Genomic DNA, 22,696 nt, shown 5'->3' on the forward strand with positions numbered 1-22,696 from the left:
GGGCGCCCAGAACTGAACCCAGGTTCAGACAAACTAGTGCTATCTCTCAGAGTTCGCAGTTGTTGGTCCCTAACAGTGACTGTGTGTCAGTGTCTCATAGGTTTGGGTCACAAACACGGGCCACGATCAGAAAGACTTGATAGGACCTGTAGCAAGTAGACCTCAAATCAACTACTGCATTTTTACTTGCCAGCAGGAAGTATTGCCTGGCTCAAATCCACATGGCAAGCTTCCTGTAATCTGAACCAAAGTTTGACCAGGCTTGGGCTTCGACAAAGTTTTCAATTGTTCAAACAATGGCTGAACATGGGCACAGTAGGTAATAGAAGATCTACTGCAGGTCTTTTTTAATTTCTGCAAGCCCTTTATGTTTTTAAGCATATAGAAACTTAGTCCCCTCCCCAAAATCAGATAGATATTGGATGGGGGCTGGTTCTGTTTTGCCTAGTGTAGTAGAATTTTCTTAAACAGCTAACACAATGAAAACTTTGCTGTTTCAAAATGATTTATGCTTACTTTTATATTCTCTGATGTGCTTTTCAAGATCCCTGTGATTATGAAAGTGTATCTTTATTATCCTAAAGATATCAGTCTTAAAAAAAAATAAATAAAGATATCAGTCTTTCTATAAAAGGAGTGTATCAATTAAGACACTAAAAAGCCTGCTGATTTTTTTATCTGTAGGATTTTTCGGTGAGAATAATACCAGATTATACTTGAAAATAGTAATTACAGTTCTTAGAGATTGATACATTTAAATTTCAAAAGATTAAGGGAGTAATTTTGTGACCTCTCCATGGTGGATATAAATAAGATGGAGAAGGATTGCTCTACTACTGAAGGGAAGCCATTCATTGCATGTTAGTATAGAATGATAAGAATATTACTCATTCTCTTTGTAGAATGCATTGTAGTAAACCACAAAATGGTCTTCTACTTTTTTTTCCTTTTTTGGCTAAACTGTTGGTTGCACATCTACTCAGTCTAGCTAGACAAGCCATTTCTAAAGATTGTTATTCTAGAAATTTAGAACTGTAGGATTAAATTTAGAAGGGAAGATGACTGATTCTATAGTACCATTGATTCCTGTGGAAAGCATGATGTGTGTGAATGAGTAGAGCTGGATATAAACCAGATCTGATATATTTGTGAATGTGTTTGTACAGCATCTGTTAAAGACTATGGGGGGGAGGGGAGGACATGAAAGTAACTTTTTTAAGAAGCCTGCTTTTTCTCTCTTCTTTGATTAATTTTCCCAGAAGTAAAAATAGATGAAAAATACATACTATTGGGTCAGAGAACAAAGAGTTAGGACTCAAATACTGTAATCACCTGGAGAATCCCGAAACAGAGCTAACTGGACTAACCACCGTCACTGATTACCCAAAGAAACAAAGATCCTCTTACAGCAAGTCCTCTATAATTTTTCCTCAGATTCTGACAAATGCTCAGGGGGAAAAAAAAAGCTGAAGTCCAAGAAAGGGGTAAATATGAAAGAGAGAAAGAAATAGATAGAAACACACTTTACAAAAGCTTCAAGTCTCAAGTGAGGAGGTGGGGGACTGGAGCGATAGCACAGCGGGTAGGGCGTTTGCCTTGCATGCAGCTGACCCAGGTTCAATTCCCAGCATCCCATATGGTCCTCCAGGAGTTAATTCCTGAGTGCATGAGCCAGGAGGAATCCCTGTGCATCACCGGATGTGACCCTCCCCCCCAAAAAAAAAAGAATTATCAAGAGAGGAGGTGGAGAACCTGGGTTTGAAAAAACACAGCAATTCCCTTCTCCTCTCAGCCTGATTCCTAAGTCTCAAGGCTGATTCCACCCAGCCGGCCCACAGAAGCAGCAGACAGACTATGAAGGAGACTGGTGCCCTGAGGCCCAGGAGAAAGGGGAGGGGCTGAGAGAGAAGAACAAAATGAGGAATAAGGAAATGTTTTTGTGTTTGGGAAACTGTTGAGTTATCATTTATTCAAGAACAGGGAGAAGCAGGAGAGGGCCCAGCCATAGCCGATCCCCACTCCTAGGCCGGAGCTCCAGCTTCCAGTTTTAAAAGAGGGGAGGAGAGTAAAGAAAGAGGGAAGATTGAGCCAGAGTCTGCCCTCAGCCTGGAGACAGTGGCCCTGCTGACTCAGGCAGTTCTGACCTCTAGGGAAGATGGGGTTTGGCAACAGCTTTGTGACAACCAGACCTGGGCTCCAAAATCTATTCCAATCTCAGGAGGTTTCTGGAAAACATTCAGACCTCTAATTTGATGTGGTAAAAATGTTACTCAAAGGCAACTATAAAACTGCTGATTTTTTTTCCCATCAAAGGTACTTTACATTTAAATAAAAGAACAGGAGTCAAAGATGGCTTAAGGGCCTAGGTATGAATACAGCTTCTATTTTGAAAGAATAACTATTTGCAATTTTCAGAAATTGATCATTTGCCATGCATGGATTAACCTTCCGAGAGAGAATGTCCATGTTAGAACATAAGAAGCATATTTCCTCACAGAAAATTTCCAGTTAAGTTTTTATTTTTTTTTATTTTTTTTTATTTTATTTTATTTTTTTTATTTTTTTTTATTTTTTTTATTTTTATTTTTTTTTAAATTTATTTATTTTTAATTAGAGAATCACCGTGAGGGTACAGTTACAGATTTATACACTTTTGTGCTTATACTTCCCTCATACAAAGTTTGGAACCCATCCCTTCACCAGTGCCCATTCTCCACCACCCGTAAACCCAGTGTCCCTCCCACCCTCCCCAATCCCATCTCCCCCCCACCCCACCCTGCCACTGTGGCAAGGCATTCCCTTCTGTTTTCTCTCTCTAATTAGCTGTTGTGGTTTGCAATAAAGGTGTTGAGTGGCCGCTGTGCTCAGTCTCTAGCCCTCATTCAGCCCGCAACTCCCTTCCCCCACATGGCCTTCGACTACAATGTAGTTGGTGATCGCTTCTCTGAGTTGACCTTTCCCCGGAACGTGAGGCCAGCCTCGAAGCCATGGAGTCAACCTCCTGGTACTTATTTCTACAGTTATTGAGTGTTAGTCTCCCACTCTGTTATTCTATATACCATAGATGAGTGCAATCTTTCTATGTCTGTCTCTCTCTTTCTGACTCATTTCACTCAGCATGAAACTTTTCATGCCCATCCACTTGACTACAAAATTCTTGACCTCCTTTTTTCTAACAGCTGCATAGTATTCCATTGTATAGATGTACCAAAGTTTCCTCAACCAGTCATCCGTTCTGGGGCATTCGGGTTTTTTCCAGATTCTGGCTATTGTAAACAGTGCTGCGATGAACATACATGTGCAGATGTTGTTTCGATTGTACTTTTTTGCCTCTCTGGGATATATTCCCAGCAGTGGTATTGCTGGGTCAAATGGGAATTCAATATCTAATTTTTTGAGAGTCGTCCAAATTGTTTTCCAGAAGGGCTGAACCAGTCGGCATTCCCACCAGCAGTGAAGAAGGGTCTCTTTCTCCCCACATCCTCTCCAACAGCGGTTGCTTTTGTTCTTTTGGATGTGTGCTAGTCTCTGTGGTGTGAGGTGGTATCTCAAAGTTGTTTTGATCTGCATCTCTCTGATGATTAGTGATGCAGAGCACTTTTTCATGTGCCTTTTGGCCATTCGTATTTCTTCCTTGGTAAAGTTTCTGTTCATTTCTTCGCCCCATTTTTTGATGGGGTTGGATGTTTTCTTCTTGTAGAGTTCAACCAGTGCTTTATATACCATTGATATCAACCCCTTATCTGATGGGTATTGTGTAAATATCCTTTCCCATTCTGTGGATAGTCTTTGTATTCTGGTCACTGTATCTCTTGCGGTGCAGAAGCTTTTTAGTTTAATGTAGTCCCATTTGTTGATCTCTGTTTTTACTAGATTGCTTAGTTCTGTGTCACCTTTGAAGATACCTTTATCTTCAATATCGTGGAGGGTTTCGCCGACCTTGTCTTCAATGTACCTTATGGTTTGTGGTCTAATGTTGAGGTCTTTAATCCATTTTGATCTGACTTTTGTGCATGGTGTCAGGTCAAGGTCTAAACCCATTTTTTTGCATGTGGTTGTCCAGTTGTGCCAGCACCATTTGTTAAAGAGGCTTTCCTTGCTCCACTTCACATCTCTTGCTCCCTTATCAAAGATTAGATGGTCATACATTTGGGGTTGTGTGTAGGGATATTCCACCCTGTTCCATTAGTCTACGGCTCTGCCTTTGTTCCAGTACCATGCTGTTTTAATTGTTACTGCTTTGTAGTAAAGTTTGAGGTTGGGGATGGTGATGCCTCCCATCATCTTTTTCCCAAGAATTGTTTTAGCTATCCTTGGACGTTTGTTATTCCATATGAATTTTAGGATTGCTTGATCCATTTCTTTGAAGAATGTCATGGGTATACTTATAGGGATCGCATTGAATCTGTATAATGCTTTAGGGAGTATTGCCATTTTGACAACATTGATTCTCCCTATCCACGAGCAGGGTATATGTTTCCATTTCCTCATGTCCTCTTTGATTTCATGGAGTAGCGTTATGTAGTTTTCTTTGTAAAGGTCTTTTACTTCCTTGGTTAAGCTGATTCCGAGGTACCTGATTTTCTGGGGCACGATTGTGAATGGGATTGCTTTTTTCATGTCCCTTTCCTCTGCCTCATTGTTTGCATATATGAAGGCCATGGATTTTTGGGTATTGATTTTGTAGCCTGCAACTTTACTGTATAAGTCTATTGTTTCTAAGAGTTTCTTAGTAGAGGTTTTAGGCTTCTCTAGATATAGTATCATGTCGTCTGCAAATAGTGAGAGTTTGATTTCTTCCCTTCCTATCTGGATGCCCTTAATCTCTTTTTCTTGTCTAATAGCTATCGCAAGTACTTCCAGTACTACATTGAAGAGGAGTGGTGAGAGTGGGCATCCTTGTCTTGTGCCTGATCTCAGAGGAAAGGCCCTTAGTTTTTCCCCGTTGAGGATAATGCTTGCCGTAGGCTTGTGATAGATGGCTTCGACTATCTTGAGGAAAGTTCCTCCAAACCCCATTTTGGCGAGGGTTTTCATCATGAAAGGATGTTGGATCTTGTCAAATGCTTTCTCTGCATCTATTGATATGATCATATGGTTTTTATCTTTACTTTTGTTGATATGCTGGATTATGTTGATTGATTTCCGAATGTTAAACCATCCTTGCATCCCTGGGATGAATCCCACTTGGTCGTGATGTATGATCTTTTTGATGAGTTGTTGGATCCTATTTGCTAGTATTTTGTTGAGGATCTTCGCATCGGTGTTCATCAGGGAAATTGGTCTGTAATTTTCTTTCTTAGTGGTGTCTTTGTTTGCTTTTGGTATTAGGGAGATATGTGCTTCATAGAAACTGTTTGGGAGAGTTCCTGTTTTTTCAATTTCCTGGAAAAGTTTGAGGAAAACAGGCAATAGGTCTTCTTTAAATGTTTGGAAGAATTCGCCAGTGAAACCATCTGGGCCTGGGCTTTTGTTTTTGGGGAGGTTTTTGATTACCGTTTCAATTTCCTTAACATTGATGGGTCTATTCAGGTATTCCAGGTCTTCTTTCTTCAGTGTTGGGAGATTATAGGAATCAAGGAATCCATCCATTTCTTTTAGGTTCTCCTTTTTTGTGGCGTAAAGACTTTCAAAGTAGTCTCTAATGATCTTTTGAATCTCACTGGTTTCTGTTATGATGTCCCCCTTTTCATTTCTGATTCGATTTATTAGAGTTTTCTCTCTTTCTTTCTTTGTGAGACTTGCTAGCGGTTTATCAATCTTATTTATTTTCTCAAAGAACCAACTCTTTGTTTCATTGATCTTTCGGATTGTTTTTTTGGTTTCGATGTCATTAATTTCTGCTCTAATTTTTATTATTTCTTTCCTTCGGTCTGGTTTGGGGTCCTTTCTCTGGTCCTTTTCTAGGGTCTTGAGTCGTGAAGTCAAGCTATCTATGTGGATCCTTTCTTCCTTCCTGAGGAATGCTTGGAGAGCTATAAATTTTCCCCTTAACACGGCTTTAGCTGCGTCCCATAGGTTTTGGTAGCTCGTGTCTTCATTCTCATTTGTTTCTAAGTATCTTTTGATTTCTTCCTTGATTTCCTTCTTGACCCACTCATTGTTCAACATGGAATTGTTTAATTTCCAGGTGTTTGATTTGATTTTCCGTATTTGTGGGTGGTTAGCTTCTATCTTCAGCGCATCGTGGTCTGAAAAGATGGTTGATACAATTTCTATTTTTCCGATTCTATTGAGGTATGTTCTGGGGCCCAGTACATGGTCTATTTTTGAAAATGTTCCATGTGCACTGGAAAAGAATGTGTATTCTTTCTTTTTGGGGTGTAAGGCCCTGTATAGGTCTATTAGGCCTCTCTCTTCAATTTCTTCATTCAGAGTCAGTGTTTCCTTGTTGAGTTTTGTTCTTGTGGATCTATCTAGAGGTGATAAGGCCATATTGAAGTCTCCGACTACAATTGTGCTGTTAGTGATGTCCTCTTTGAAGTCTGTTAGGAGTCGTTTTAAATATTTAGCCGGTCGTTTGTTAGGAGCATATACGTTTAAGAGTGTGATTTCTTCCTGTTGTACATATCCCTTGATAAACAGAAAATGACCTTCGCTGTCCCTTTTGATCTTTTTCATCCTGAAATCTATGTTGTCGGATACCAGGATGGCCACTCCAGCTTTTTTAAGGGGGTTGTTTGCTTGGAGGATTGTTTTCCATCCTTTGACTTTGAGTCTATGTTTACTCTGTTTGTTCAGGTGTGTTTCTTGCAGGCAACAGAATGTTGGGTTTAATTTCCGGATCCATTTAGCCACTCTGTGTCTCTTGATAGGTGCATTTAGGCCATTGACATTGAGAGAGATTATTGTGATGTGGTTTTGTGTCATCTTTCTGTGGGATTTGTTGTTCTTATGGGGCTCCTCCTTGTCTTACAGTAGCCCCTTTAGACCTTCTTTCAAGATTGGTTTTGAGTCTATGAAGTTCCTGAGCTGTTGTTTATCCGAGAAATAGTGTATGGTTCCTTCGAGTTTGAGTGAGAGTTTAGCTGGATAAAGTATTCTTGGTGAGGCATTCATTTCGTTGAGTTTTTTCACTATGTCCCACCATTGTCTTCGGGCTCGGAGGGTTTCTTCTGACAGATCGGCCGTAAATCTGAGGGGTGCTCCTTTGTATGTGATTTCCCTCTTTGACCTTGCTACTTGTAGAATTGTGTCTCTATCTACAGCATCCGCCATTCTGACTATGATATGCCTTGGAGTCTTTTTATTTGGGTCTCTTTTTGCTGGCACTCTTCGGACTTCTTGTATCTGGACGCCTGCCTTCTCCAGCTCTGGGAATTTCTTAGTGATGATGTCTTTGACTATGTTTTTTTCATTGGGGTTACTTCCCTGTGGTTCTGGTACTCCAATGATTCTTATGTTGTTCCTCTTGAAGTCATCCCCCAGGGCTCTGATTCGCTCTATAGCCATTTTGAGGTCTTTGGCCATGATTTGTTGCTGTCTGTAAGCTTTCTGCAGCTCATCCTCAAGCTCGCTGATTCTGTCTTCGGCTGTAGTCATTCTGCTGTTGAGGGCATCTAGTGAGATTTTTATTTCATCTACCGATTGCTTTATTTGTGAGACTTCGGTTCGAAGGTTTGAAATTTCTGCTCTCATTTCTGCTCTCATTTCTTCCTGTATTTTCTTGGTAGACCGTTCCAGCGCTTGATTCATCTCCTCCCTTAATTTATTGGATGTCTGTTCCATAGTTGCTTGGAGTAGGTCGACTCTCCTCCATATTTCCTCTCTGAATTGTTTATCTGAGAGGTCGTAGATGTTGGGAGACTCTTTTGAGGTTTCTAGTATCTTTTCTTCTCCCTCTCTTGGTGGAGGGGATTTTCGCTGTTTCTTCATATTGTCACGGAAGTGCAGAGTTGGAACCTTGTAGTTATTTATTCCTCTTCCTTTTTGTGGGAAGAAGGGGCTCCGATTGTGCTAAACTTCCCTTATTCCCTGATAGCTTTTATACTGTCAGCCTAAGCTAATGGCTATTTTGCGTAAATGTTTGAGATCGCAAAAGTGAGTTTTCAAAGGAATACACAGTACGGATTGAGCTGAGGTAGCAAAGAATAACTGCGGCCGCGTTAGCGTTGGCCGCTCTGAGAGGAGGCCACGCCCACTTTAGACCACGCCCACTAAGACACAGATAGAATGAATTCTATCAATTGTGGCCAAAGGAGAAGGCATGGAATGGTAAAAAAAAAAAAATAACCGCGGCCGCGTTAGCGTTGGCTGCTCCGGAAAGAGGCCACGCCCACTTTTAGGCCACGCCCCCTGAGATGAGGTCACTCCCCTGAGCAGCAGAGTGGGGATTGGTCAGGATCGGACGGCGGCGGCGGAAAGGTGCCAGGCAGGGGCTTCAGGAGAAGCCCCGAGCCGCGGCGGGCAGGGGGCGGGGAGGGGGCTTCTCCGCGCTGAGGCAGGCTCTCCAAGGGATTGCCTGTTTACCTGCAGGATGGAGATTGGTCAGGATCCGACGGCGGCGGCGGAAAGGTGCCAGGCAGGGGCTTCAGGAGAAGCCCCGAGCCGCGGCGGGCAGGGGGCGGGGAGGGGGCTTCTCCGCGCTGAGGCAGGCTCTCCAAGGGATTGCCTGTTTACCTGCAGGATGGAGATTGGTCAGGATCCGACGGCGGCGGCGGAAAGGTGCCAGGCAGGGGGCCCAGTTAAGTTTTTAAATCCCATATTATTTCATCATAACTATTTTCCCAAACACTTGGCCACTCTAATAAGTCAGCATAAGAATCTATGTAGGGGGTTTCCTTGTTTTACCTGCTTCCCTCCACTCCCAACCACCCCAGCCACTAACCTTTCTTTGCTCCATTAACACTCAGAACTCTCAGTGCCCAATGATGTAGAGAAAATGAGAACTATTTTACTCAGGAAGAATCTAAAATAACTATAAAGAATATAAGCTATTCCAGTAAATAGGTGACAATCTGGCACTCAGAAGCCTGGCATACTCAACCCTTTTTGCATAAATGCAAATTTAAAACACTACTCTCCCTCTCCTTCCCCAAGAAAATGATTTTGGAATAAAAGCATTTCTCTATAGAATTGTAAAAAAGAAAATCAAAGACACACATAAAGGAGAAAATATGTTGTGATTAATTCCACCCAATTTCCCTTGAAGGCTCAGCCAAGATTTAGGTACTAAAATCCTTCCATCTTCCCATCCTTAGCTCAAGGTCATGCTTCATTTCAGACTCACAGAGACTGTTGTGACTGCCACAAGAGTGACCTGCCACGGCTGCCAACTACACTTCTACAAGACTGTCGCTGCCCTACGCAAATGCCTCCAGGATTCCCGCATCTGCCCTCCCTCTGCTCCTCAGTCCCCACTAGCTGGTGTCACCATCATGGGTTCCTTTATTTTCCACTACCTCCCTCTCCACATCCTACGCAGTTTCAGTGCTGGTGCCCAGTTCTTGGGTACACATGGCAACACTCACCCTGTGCCCGCCGCAGTACACCTCCATCTCCCAGTGTCTACATCCTAACCCACTGCAAGACGAGGCTGAGACAACTTGAAGGTAGAAATTGTCTGAGGCCACCACTAACCTGACCCAAGTCCTTAGGGTCTCACCCAATCAATGATCTTCTTTTTCTCCTTCCTCTTTGAAACCTCCCTCTCCATAAGCCCCTATTCATCAGTTTGTGCCCATGGTAGACACCACCCCATAAAGCTAACCAAAAGAGCATGATCTTTCTCATCACTCCTTCCTTTTATCTCCTGTAGAAACTCAGACTACTCAGCCGCTCTTCCTGACCTCGCACCTTCACTCTATTCCATACACTGTTTAAGCCACTGCATCCCAATTTCCACCCCACCGCTCCTTTCCTGTCAATTGGTGAACTGGTTCAATTATTTTGTAAAATATGCTGACACCTTAGATGCCCAGAGCAGCACAGCAGGTAGGGCATTTGCCTTGTATGCAGCTGATCCAAGTTCTATCCTCAAGACCTCATATGATTTCCTGAGTCCTCTAGGAGAATCCCTGAGCACAGAGCCAGGAGTAAGACCCGAGCACCACTGGGTATGGCTCCAAAACAACAGCAACAACAAAATATTGACACCTTCTAGGTCCTGAGGCAGGCAGGTAGATAGGGAAGGGCCCCCAAGACAATAGAATTCTGGGGAAGTAATAAAACCAACTAGCCCTAAGGCTGTCAGGATCCACCTGTGAACACAAGAACTAAAGCCTGAGAAGACTGATAAGACCTGGAGCCATCACAAACCTGAAAAGGCTGGATCTTACAGCCTTCTGCTCACTGCAGCTGCAGCAAGAAAGAATTTCAAAGAAGACAACTCTACCTGCATAGCAACCACCCTAGCAACACACTCTTACCCAGGTAGAAAGCACCACAGGAGCATGTTAGAAAAACCCTTTAAAAGTCAACTTGATCTTTTGGCTGTGTGCCATTCTCTGTGGTGTGAGGTGGTATCTCATAGTTGTTTTGATCTGCATCTCCCTGATGATTAGTGAGGCAGAGCATTTTTTCATGTGCCTGTTGGCCATTCGTATCTCTTCCTTGGAAAAGTTTCTGTTCATTTCTTTGCCCCATTTTCTGATGGGCTTGGATGTTTTCTTCTTGTAGAGTTTAACCAGTGCTTTATATACCCTTGATATCAACCCCTTATTGGACGTATTGGGTGAATATCCTTTCCCATTCTGAAGATTGTCTTTGTTTTCTGGTCACTGTATCTTTTGCAGTGCAGAAGCTTCTTAGTTTAATATAGTCCTATTTGTTTATCTCTGTTTCCACTTGGTTGGTCAGTTGCATGTCATCTTTGAAGATACCTTTAGCTTCAATATCGTGGAGGGTTTTGCCAACCATGTCTCTATGTACCTTATGGATTGTGGTCTGGAGAAAGGGACCTGTCTACACTGCTGGTGGGAATGCCAACTGGTTCAGCCTCTTTGGAAAACAACATGGATGCTTCTCAAAAAATTAGAAATTAAGCTTCCATTTGATCCAGCAACACCACTTCTGGGAATATATCCCAGAGAAGCAAAAAAGTATAGTCGAAATGACATCTGCACTTATATGTTCATCACAGCAATGCTTACAATACCTAGAATCTGGAAAAAACCCGAGTGCCCGAGAACAGATGACTGGTTAAAGAAACTTTGGTACATCTATACAATGGAATACTATGCAGCTGTTAGAAAAGATGAAGTCATGAACTTTTCATATAAGTGGATCAACATGGAAAGTATCATGACATCAGACATAGAAATATTAAACTCATCTGTAGGATATAAAATAACAAAGTAGGAAACTAACACCCAAGAATAGTAGTATATAATACCAGGAGGTTGGCTCCATGGCTTGGAAGCTGGCCTCACATGCTGGGGGAAAGGCAACCCAGATAGAGAAGGGAACACCAAGTAAAATGTGATTGGAAATCTCACGTGGGAAGGGAGATGCATGCTGAAAGTAGACTAGAGACTGACCATGATGGCCACTCAATACCCCTATCACAAACCACAACACCCAAAAGGAGAGAGAGAACAAAATGGAATACCCTGCCACAGAGGCAGGGTGGGGGTGGAGGGGAATGGGATTGGAGGGTGGGAGGGACACTGGGTTCATTGGTGGTGGAGAATGGGCACTGGTGGAGGGATGGGTTCTCAAACATTGTATAAGGGAAACACAAGCATGAAAATGTGTAAATCTGTAACTGTACCCTCACCGTGATTCACTAATTAAAAAAAATAAAAATAAAAGTCAACTTGAACCAAGGAAGCATGTACTTTGGCAGCCCGAATTCATGTGTTGCTGTGTCCATGTGTCATGGCCAAGTGCATGTGGTGCCCAAGCACGTGTGGTAGCTGCATCTCCCCTCTTGAGATGTGTACTTGCATGCTTTCATACCTAATGCTGGGATGTGTGTACAGGCTCTTTTTGCCTTTGGAGAAGCCTGCGTTCTGTCTTGAATGTGTTACTCTCTCTCTCTCCCTTTCTCTTTCTCCATCCCCTTCTCAAAAACCTCCAAATAAAACCTGTTTTTACTTCACTGCTTGTCCCCTCCTGAAAGCCTTTTCCGTGAAAAGACACAGGCCTGAAAAGCCTGAGAAAGGCCTAGGACTGGCCTCTTCTTTCCTGCAAAGAGCAATTCCCTACAAAAACCTGAGTCGGCGGCTCCCCGAAAATCAGGTGGTGGGGATCAGCTCCCATGCCTCGCAGAACAGTGGCCATCTGGTGTGGCTTGAAAGCGACCCATTGGGCTGGTGGGACATGAAGTCCGTGCTGTGCAGGGACTCATCACAGACTTTATCAGTTCTGCCTTCCCAGGGGCCCCAGGGTGGCAGGGGTGGAACCGGAGAAAGCAGCCAACCATCTATCCTCTCTTCCTCACATACTTCACCCCGGGATCCACTAACATCAGTCCCAAACGCAAGGAGAGAATAAATCAGACATGAGCTCTCTAAAACCAAAATGCAAACACGTCAGTAAATTCAACCCAGAGTTCTATTTTACTTTCTCTGGAGAGATTAGGGGGTGTTTAGTTTTGGTTTTGTCTTCATTGAGGCACCGTGATTCACAAAGTTATTCATAATTTATTCAGGCATACAATGTCCCGACACCAATTCCTTCACCAGTGTCCTCTTCCCTTCATCTATGTCTCCAGTGACTCTCCCATCCCCAGCCTGCCTCCATGGCAGGCACATTATTTTATTTAGTTTTACTTACTAAAATTTTATTTAATAAAAATTTTAAATTTTTACCTGCTAAATTGTTAATTAAAAAAATACAGTGAATTTGCCTAAAATTCAAGAATCCAAACTTTAAAAAATGTGCTTCTTGAGCTTCTAATAAGAGAAGGGTTCGTCCTCCCTAAACAATAAGCTGAAGCTGAGGTGTAGATGCCTCTTAAATGGGGTCCAGGGCTCTCTGGTTGTGCCCGGGCCCCCTCACACCCTCTTTTCTCAGATTCTTTACTTTGCTGGCTCCTGTGGTCATTCATTGCCACTTAAATACCATCCTATATCAGGGCTGTCCAATAGAAATAGAATGTGAGCACATATAAAATTTTTAATTTTCCAGTAGCAGGCAAAATTAATTGTAATAACATATTTCATTGAACCCATTTATTCCAATTTTATCTCAACAGGCAAGCAATATAAGAACTGCTGAGATGTTTTACTTCTTGTCTTTGGATTAAGACCTCAAAATCTGGTATGCATTTCACACTTGGAGCACATCTGTACTCAAGCGTGTACTCAGATTCAGTGATATGAATTTAATTCAAACAAGCTGCATTTCCAGTGATCCAGAGCCAAAGGGCCAACTCAGGGGCAGTTCCGGATGCATCACGGTTATTTGCAAAACTTACCTGGCAAGAGGCAAGAGATCAACTATTAAAGAGAAAATAGACAAAACTTAGAAAGGGGGTTCTCAAGTTCAACAGTTCGCACTGTGAATATATTTTAAATAGGAGGAAAACAAGTAAGGACACAAAGTCAAAAGCTCAGTGTAAAGATCATCTCAATTCTGCACACTTGGGGGGGCATCGACAGGGGTGCACACCCTTTATAGGTAAATGAAGTTGATTGCAAATACAGATTTTCTGCCCAAAGGTTTTGTTAATTTACAAATAGGCTTGATATTAAACAAGAGGTTCCAATGAAAAGTAGTTGGTCAACCTTCTGACCCCAAGTTCACACAATTGACATTCAAAAAGCAGCAGAATGGGCAGGGCTAGTGAGAAGCCTCCATCAAGATGCACAGCCCTGAGTGAAGAATCTTGGCCTGTGGGCACCACAATGCTGGAGAGTGCTCTGGACCCCAAACAGAGCCGATAACATCGGGGTGCCCCAGATGGAGCAGGTGCAGTCTCCCCTCCTTCTCCAGATGGAATCCCAGTGACCATGAGCTTCTACAAACATGGCTCCGGTATGTGGGGACCAGGACTATTTCTCCAAACCGCTCAGCCGAACTTTGCTGATATACAAAAAAAAACCCACTCAGGAACGGCTCCTCCGTCTCTGAATGGACATGATCCCAGAAGCACACAAACCAATCTTGGAACGCAGCAGGTGCTTGCAGAAATGCTCCTGGACTATGAACTAAGCTATGGCCCCGTGCTGACCTGGGAGGGGAAGAGTTTTTGTCCCTCAGTCTGTTCCCCTTTGCGGCAGCATGGCGACCACCACCTTTCAGAGCCAACTGGACAGAGAGGTAGGAGCTTGCAGTGATTGGGCCCATGGGAAATCTCGAGATGGGGCAGCAGAAGCAGCCCTGCTCCCCGCCCAGACCAGACCCTGAGTGGCCACCCACGAATGGCTCCTCCACTTCTGGACAGCCATGATCCCAGGGGCACACAAACCAATCTCAGAACGCAGACGCTGCTGGCAGAAATACCTCTGAACTTAATTACTAAAATACCAGAATTCCAAAACCTTGCAGCCGCTATAGCAGCCGTGCAACAGCATATGCTCTTCATTATCAGCAATAGATAACAAATTATCTAATGATGCTTTTTCAGCAGGTCTGATTGTTGGAGGGAAATTTCAAATAATAATAGTGGGTTTTCTGTCAAAAATTCAATATAATCAAAGTAAAGAGAGAGTAAAGTGAAAATCATCTGCCACACAGGCAGGGTGGGGGGTGGGAGGGTGGGTATGCTGGGGCTCTTTGTGGTGGAACATGTGCACTGGTGAAAGGATGGGTGTTTGATCATTGTATGACTGATACGTAAACCTGAAAGCTTTGTAACTATTCTCATGGTGATTCAATTAAAAAAAAGGAAAAGAAAGATGCACAGCCCTGGGCTGGAGAGCTAGACCATCCGGTAAGCTGTTTGCCTTGCATGGTCCATCTGCCTCATCCCCCCACAGTAGATGATCACCCAGTGAATTACCTGGAATGATCCTGGGCAGAGTCAGAAATGAGTCCAGTGGCTCAAAAAACAAAATTAAAAGATTGCACGGTCTAAAAGCTAGGTCAGTGGCTCAAGTAAGGCATTTGCCAGATAAGCACATGGCTGCAAGTTTAAACTCTGGTGGCCCTGCCACAGAGAAGAACCAGAGAGTCTTCTTTATAGGGTTCCCCACTGAAAAGGCCTGGAAGATGGCTCGGTGGTCTAGAAAGTGCCCAAAGTAAGTGTAAGGCTGAGTTTAGTGCCCTGTGTTGTATATGAACCAGGATGACCCTGACTGCCCCAGGGTCTGGAATCAACAGAAAACGGAACAAAACAAAATCAAAACTGATTCTCATCTAGTTCAAGGACATGGGTTTGAGGCAAATGGCAGTGAAACTGCCAAGAAAGTATCATTTTGTTTCTTTGATTTTGGGGGACCACTCCCAGTAGTGCTCAGAGCTTAATCTTGAAGGGTTCAGGGATCAAACCAGATCAGTCACATACAAAGTAAGCACCCTGCCAGCTATATTATCTCTCCAGTGTCCCAACAAAGTATCTTGACTAAATCCGAGCAGAGTTTGAAACCCAAATTCTGAGGATATGTCAGCAAGTCCTGGGAATCAGATATAGGATTGCAATGTCACAATGAAGATTAAGAAGTTGGAGTGCAAAAATGAGTATTTAAGTCAGAGACTAGACCAGGAAATGTATCCTTGAGCCAGAGAGCACAGAAGTAGGAATCATTCCTCAGGACAATCAGTCCTCCAGGCTGCACACGAATGCAACAGAGAGCCATTCACTGACAATCACCTTTTAAGCCCCCAGACCAGAATCAGAGAGTACAGACTGAAAAACGAAGACCTCCATTCCGCTAAAGAAAGGTGGGGACTGTCAAATACATTTGCTGGGCTTAAAAGAGCTTGGAATCCAGAAAACAAGATAATCATATCACTGTTAAGTGATTCTGAAGGTTTTCCAGACAACTTATGAACAGTTCTAGCCTATCCATTCATCCCTTCATTCATTCAGCAACCATTTATGACTTCTCCTGAACCATTTTTTATAATGCCAGTGAAATAGGTCGATTATATTAAGGCTTGCCAAAGTCTCCTCTAGCAGTGCCGGTGAAGAGAACTTAGGCTCCAATTAAATAACTGCAAATCTTGAAATAGGCTGCAAATACCAACAGCCACCCTGTGGGCTTAGCAAATTGCATTGATCCTAAAATGACCAGAGATCTGTTTGTCTATGATTTTTCAGATTTCTAAATCTCATTATATTGGAAATAGTTTTTCACTTTGCGTGTGTTCAGTCATGCTAAATACTAATTTAGAATCACTGGGATCATGGAGCCTAAAAAGAATTTTCTAACAATAGGAGACTAGTATATATGGGAAGGGAAACTTATTTGCATAAAACCTTAAATTTTGAGAAGTAGCAATCATTATTTACACTTGATGATAGTGAAAAAGATCCAAACAGTCCACAAAATTAATTGATCAGGAAAAAATGTGGATAGAATTTTCAATGGTCTCAATAAATCAAAAGATACAAAGATAGATAATAGAATTACCCAAGTGAAAAAAAAAAACAATTGAGGGAGGGTGTTCACCTCTGAGCCAATAATTACCTTTTCAGGCATTTACCTGTGTGGACAATATTTGCCTACTTATAAATATGCCACACTGTAATTTAATGAAAACAAACAGGCTTATCTGAAACAATTTCTATGATACTATCTTTTTCATACATATTTTGCCATTCCAAGATTCCATAATTTAAAGAATTAATTTAAAATCCATTGTCACAGTTGTGGTTAGAATTCTTAACTTATTGTGGAAGGAAATATATATTTTTGTAAGTTTTCCATCAAAAAGAAAGTCCAAAATTTTTCAGACCTCAATAATTAATTTGTGTATTTCTAAAATAAATGTCTGCTATAATACTTTAACTATCTATCTATGAATTAACAATAAAAATATGTCACCCAAATTTCTAGCACTGCAGCTTTGTTAATGCTGACAACATATCAACATTAATATTAACATTGACAACAACTCTTTGCCAATCTAGAGTGGGCCAGTATGTTGATGTGTTGATGGCTATCACAAATAAACACTACTCTATAAAATTCCTCAAGGTATTGAAGATGCATTGATCATCCTTAATTATGTGAAATAATCTTTTATTTCTAATCAATGGGGCCAAAGAAAAACAGGGGGACATTGGCTCAATTTTCTTTATGAAGGAATTAGTTCTATTTTATCCCTCAAAGCAATTCTCATTTTCTGAAACATGCACAGAACTGCCCAAAATGATTGAGGATGTCTACATTATTGCGTGATGTTGTGATGTCACCAGGAAGAACATGGCTATTTGCGGGCGACTTTTGTCAATCCTGCAAGTGAATTAACTTACATTTTCATATAAGTGAAAATGACAAACAGAGCCCTCAACTTCTCTGTAATGTGAAGCAAAACACCTAAGTATACAGTTAATAACAACAACTCAGCAACTGCTAGTATTTATCATGTTATCACATGCCAACATTAGACAACATCTCCATGATTGCACTTCGATTTACACAAGCTCCATAGCCCACTCAACTCTACCAGAGACCCAAAACAGCAATCAAAGGTTATAGGGAAAAAGTTGCACTCTAAGGTAAAACTATCATGTTGTTTACTTTCTTTCTCTGGAAAAATAAGTTGATTCTAGAATTTTTAAAGAATGCTGTCACACTATCAAACTTCAAATTGTACCCTGCCCCAAACAGCCCAAAGAGCTCATGCTCACTTTCTTGCTTTGAAAACCAATGAGAAATCAACACATATTCCTTTTACAGGCCTATCTCTGTGATCCTGAATTTTTCTGTGGTTTTTGGCAGATTGGCAAGACATATTTTTATTTTGTGCTTTCTCTAAGATCAAGTTATGTTTTTAAACTGATAATAAAAACACCTCAAAACAGCAAAAATAAACACAAATAGCACATTAAAATGTTCCTGAAACTACAAACGTCCCTTTACAGGTCAGATGCTTAAAAAAATAAGTTGTATTTCACAAACAAACTTAGTCTTACTATATATTTTTTTCTTTCAGTAAGGACTTACAGATGATGTGTTTAGAAAATTTTATCCCAAAGGAATGGAAATTTCTCTTACTATGTTTTACAACTCTTTTATCATACTCTGATTCACTCACTTTTTAAAAAAAAAAAAGCTTACTTTCCTATGAAAGCACTTTAAACAATTTAAAAGCAAAGCAAAACTTAACATTCATAAATACTACAGGCTTTAGCTTAAACACAAAAAACTATGCTACACTTTCATTCTTCACTTGTTATCTTAGACTACTGACTTTCTGATTCTAGCAAATATAATTTTAGTAACTCATCAACAGAATACGTAAAATTGGCATATTTCTGATATGCACACAAATTGAGAGAGCATCTTTCCCAACTCTGCTGCAGAAAATGAAATGCATCTGCTACGACAATATGGCCCCTGCACGTGAATTAAAATCAGTGGGAAGAAAGCATGTTTCTTCATTTTATTCAAGCCAAACATTTTAAATAATGCACATGCCTCAATACCAAGGCACTAGCAAGTCTGTTAAAGTTGGATTTAAAGACACATTTGGCTAAATAAATGTCATAGTGAAAGAGAACTCGGAGGGGGGGCGGGGCATGAAAAGTATGACCTATTTTTCAGTCTTAATCACTGCACAACAGTAAATTCCAAGTTTCTCTTTTCCCAGCTAAAGTCGATTTTATTTTTCTGCCTCAGTTTAATGTCTCCAGTCAGGTTCAGAGTTTGTGCACATATGTTCTTGGGGCCTCTCCTGCTGGGCTGGGGTGTGGAGAGGTGGAGAGTGTGTTGGAGAAGCCTGATGCCAAAACTAAGCAAAGAACAAGAGGAAAAAAGAGCAATTTAGAACCATGTTTTTGCAATGAATTTCCTTTCTTCCTTGAAAGTTCTTCTTATCAAGGCAATCTGAAGACTGCTATAATGCATTTGTTGTTGAATCTTTGGTGTCTACCCATCTGTGCTTACGAGCTGTGAATATAACTAAAGCCTGTGTGAACTAAGAAGCTCTCTCCCCGGGCCGAATCCCCATCCTCTTTGAAGAAGAGAGGCTATGACAGCAAAGAAAAATTTCTGATATTTGCATTAATCTTGGCAGGTACTTTATAGCTAAATCTGTCCCTGGAAGCTTGGTGAATTCTCTTATGTTTCAGATCTCCACTCCAGTTTTGCCTCCCACAGACACAAAGGTGCACCTGGCTCTTGAGTTGGGCAGAGAAATTCTGAGGACTAGGGTACTCTCTCATGCACTGAGCAGAGGATGCTGCTGAGAGACAGGATTTGTGACTCAGAAGAGAAAACTGTCCACATCTCAGGGAGCACATTGCTATGAGCAGCAGATGCAAGGAACCAGCAGCGGTGCTTCTTCATGGGACTGTGTCTGTCTTTGGACAAGCCCTTCAAGGCCTTGCTTAGCCTACATCCCACCTTCCACATGTTCTATAAAAGATATTTTAGCTTTATTAGTATTCTGCACTTTCACTGAAATGCTGGTTCTTTAAAATGAAAGGCTTATTAAGAAATATAAATGGCATGACTAATAATGTCATTTGGAGGTGTGACATACTATGTAACAATACACCACAAAGAACAAAACACAAATTACTAAAAAAAAACCCCACAAATTACTAATCCATAATAGAACAGATTCTAGCTATGGAGGAAAACCCAAAACCTCAGAATATTTGTAAACTTACAAGCATTGATCAGTACAACTGAAGCCATCTCAGACACCCAATTTCTAAAAGCTGTCAAATGCACTAATGGAAAAAGCTTCTGGAGAATAACTTGTATATATAAGCTTTATGCCACATTTATGAGCCTAGTTACCAGGGAAAGGCGAAGTTGCTTCTTTAAGCATTAACTTCTGATCCATAAATAACAAGAACTTCTGTCAACTATGACTACTATGATGAGGAAAATGATCTAAGGCTATAATGTAAATGTAGCACTGTCACTGTCACTGTCATCCCAATGTTCATCGACTTGCTCGAGCGGGCACCAGTAACATCTCCATTGTGAGACTTGTTGTTACTGTTTTTGACATCGAATGTGCCCCAGGTAGCTTGCAATGTATGTACTTACCAGAATAAAGAGGGACAAAATTTAGTTATGTTAGAATTTTCTGAAAAATAAATGTTACATATGCAAAATTTATAGTTACCTAGCACTATCTTAAAAAAATGAATGAGTGTCTGGAAACTTTTTGATAAAAGTGAACTGCAATAATGCTATAATCTATATTCATGCTATAATCTAACATTCACAAGAATACATCAACCATCCAAGACATTAGTATCTGATGCTTTACTTTTCCTGATAATAAAAGTAAAAATAAATGAAACTTACTCAACCCTAAAATATCTGTTCATTAAGATTATGTATCACTCAAAAATTCTTTTTAAATATATACCTATACTGATTAAAAATCCTCTTGAAATCACTTTTCAACCTTACTTTCAAACCAAAAACAGGAGTCTATCTACATAGACTTTCAAAATTTTACCTCAAACTACTTCTCCAAAAACAACAAACCTTTGCTAACAATGCCAGGTGCTTCCTAATACAAGCGATCATGCTTGTTCATAAGAAAAAGTAAAACACTCTTGTGTCCTGTTTTGTTTTCTGAAACTGCTCTAATGAATTAGCTAATAAACTCTCAACCCTTCCACTGAAATGCCGTTTATTCCCAGATTTTATTCTTCTAAATACCCCTTAACTTTTGTTTTGGAACTCTATCATTCGTCTAATAGAGTCAAAATAATTAATTTAAATACACTAGATTTATAGGACGAATGGGTTGGGTTTCTTTTTAGATAGATGACAGAATGAAACTTTCAGCAAAGTTTCTAAGAGTCACACAATGTGAACAATATTCACAGAAGAACGAACGTCTCTACTAAATGGGGGCGTCCCACCGCCTCTCCCAGGAACACCTCCCGGATTTTTAATTTTAAAGAAATCTATAAGCACGGTTTTTAATAAAGGCCCATGAAAACCTCGATTCTTGTCTCACAGTCAATACAATGATATCAAGTCACCTTGCGAGACGCAACAGCTTCAGATGACGGCTAAAACCGAAACACTTCCAGGCACTACCTGTTCGGCTTCAGGTGGATGCGACTGTCCACTTGTTGGGCAGCGCCGGGCCCTGGCGGGCCGCTCGGGACAAGCGCAGGGAAGTGAGCGCCGCCCGCGCTCAGGGCTTTGGGACCATAAGTTTTGTTTCAAATGCTGCCTCCCCTGCACCGACACACACAGTTGTAACTGGGCTTAGTTGTTGGGTCTCTTTCCCTTTGGGTAAGCAGAGACTGAGCTGAGCAAGCCCACCCCCGAGGCCGCCCGCAGAAGTTTTCACTTGCGGTCTTTTATTCTTCTGCGGCTCGGCCGCCGTCAATACTCCCACTTTGGCCAGCCCCAAAGTGACCCAGACAGCTCCTGGCGCTCGGCGGGAGCTGTCGAGAAGCAAAAGACTGGGTGCGAGTCAGAACTCCGTCGGGACGGAGCAGCACGCGCGCCCTCCACTCCCTGCCGCCCTCTGGACCCCCAGGAGCTGGCGGTGGCCTGCACTCACCTGACTGCTGCCTCGCTCCTCGCTCGGCTCCGGGGTCGGGGGCTCGGCGGGACTGGGCTCTGCGGGTGCAGGTGCAGGTGCAGGTGCAGGTGCGGGCGGCGGCGGCGGCGGCGGCTGCAACAGCTGCTCCAGGCAGGCGGTGCCCGGCAGGGACGAGCTCTTCTGATGGCACAAGTGTCCCCCGAGCCCGCGCGGCCGGGCGCCCTCATCTCGGGCGCGGTCCCCCCTCGAGGGCGGCTGCGGGGAGGAGGACAGAGACGACGAGGCGGACGACGAAGAGGGAGCCGAATCGGGCGAGCGGCCGCCAGGAGGCGTCGCTCCGCCGGCGGCCGCGGGCCCCTTTCCCGCCGGGAGCAGATGCTCGCGGAGGCGCCGGCGCAGCGCCGACCCCTGCTCGGCCCGACCCGCGCCGCCCGCCTCCAGGGGCTCCGGCGACGAGCAGCACAGGTTGGGCTGCGAGGAGGAGAAGACTCGGTCGAGCACTTGTCTCCGTTTCCGGAAGCCGCTCCACTTGCTGCCCGGGGCGTCCCGCCTGCCCCCCGGCGGCGGCGGGGAGGGCGACGGGGTGGCCGCGGCGCGCGGCTCGGGGGTCCCCGCGCGCGCGCCCCCGGCGCCCTTGCTCTTGCCCACCCCGAGCTGCAGGTTCTTCCAGAGCCGGGCCTGGAGGGACGGGGACGGCGCGGCCGGCGGCTCGGGCGCAGCCGGCTCCATCCTCCAGCCCCGGCTCCCCCGCTCCGCTGCTCCGGCTCCTCCACCCTCTCGGGCTGCGCCTCCTCCCGGAGCTGCGGGCCGACGGCGGCGGGCGCAGCAGCACCAGCCGGGAGCGCCCGGCGGCTTCAGGCCAGCGCGGGGGCCGGGCGCCGCCGCCTCTCCCTCCCGCACCTGCCGGGGCGGGCCGGCGGCGTCAGCCGAGCCCGGGGCCGCCGGGAAAGTTTCGAGCTCCGAGCCCCGCGGCTCCAGCCCCGTGGAGTCTCCCAGGCCGCGCCCCGGCCCCGGCCGCTCCCCCGCTACACGCACCGGCGCGCGCGCATCCGGCGGCCGCCGACCGCACCCCGCGCCCCGCGGGGCAGCACCTGTCAGCGGCGGGCGCGCGCGGGACCCGCTGCCCGGCCGGGGCGCTCGGGGACCATCCCCCGCGCCGCCGCCGCGT

General features: G+C 43.6%; 1 protein-coding gene across 1 annotated transcript in view; it reads right to left on the reverse strand.

The window, feature by feature from the left end:
* MCTP1 (multiple C2 and transmembrane domain containing 1) overlaps window positions 1-22,257 on the reverse strand; it is a 670,427-nt gene extending 648,170 nt beyond the window's left edge. The window contains exon 1 of the mRNA XM_055131251.1: window positions 21,547-22,257. Within this exon, the coding sequence (XP_054987226.1) occupies window positions 21,547-22,257 (711 nt within the window). The remainder of the gene's footprint in view (window positions 1-21,546) is intronic.
* Window positions 22,258-22,696: the final 439 nt, after the last annotated feature.

Source organism: Sorex araneus, chromosome 1 (genome assembly GCF_027595985.1).
Source record: "Sorex araneus isolate mSorAra2 chromosome 1, mSorAra2.pri, whole genome shotgun sequence".
In the NCBI taxonomy this organism is placed as follows: Eukaryota; Metazoa; Chordata; class Mammalia; order Eulipotyphla; family Soricidae; genus Sorex; species Sorex araneus.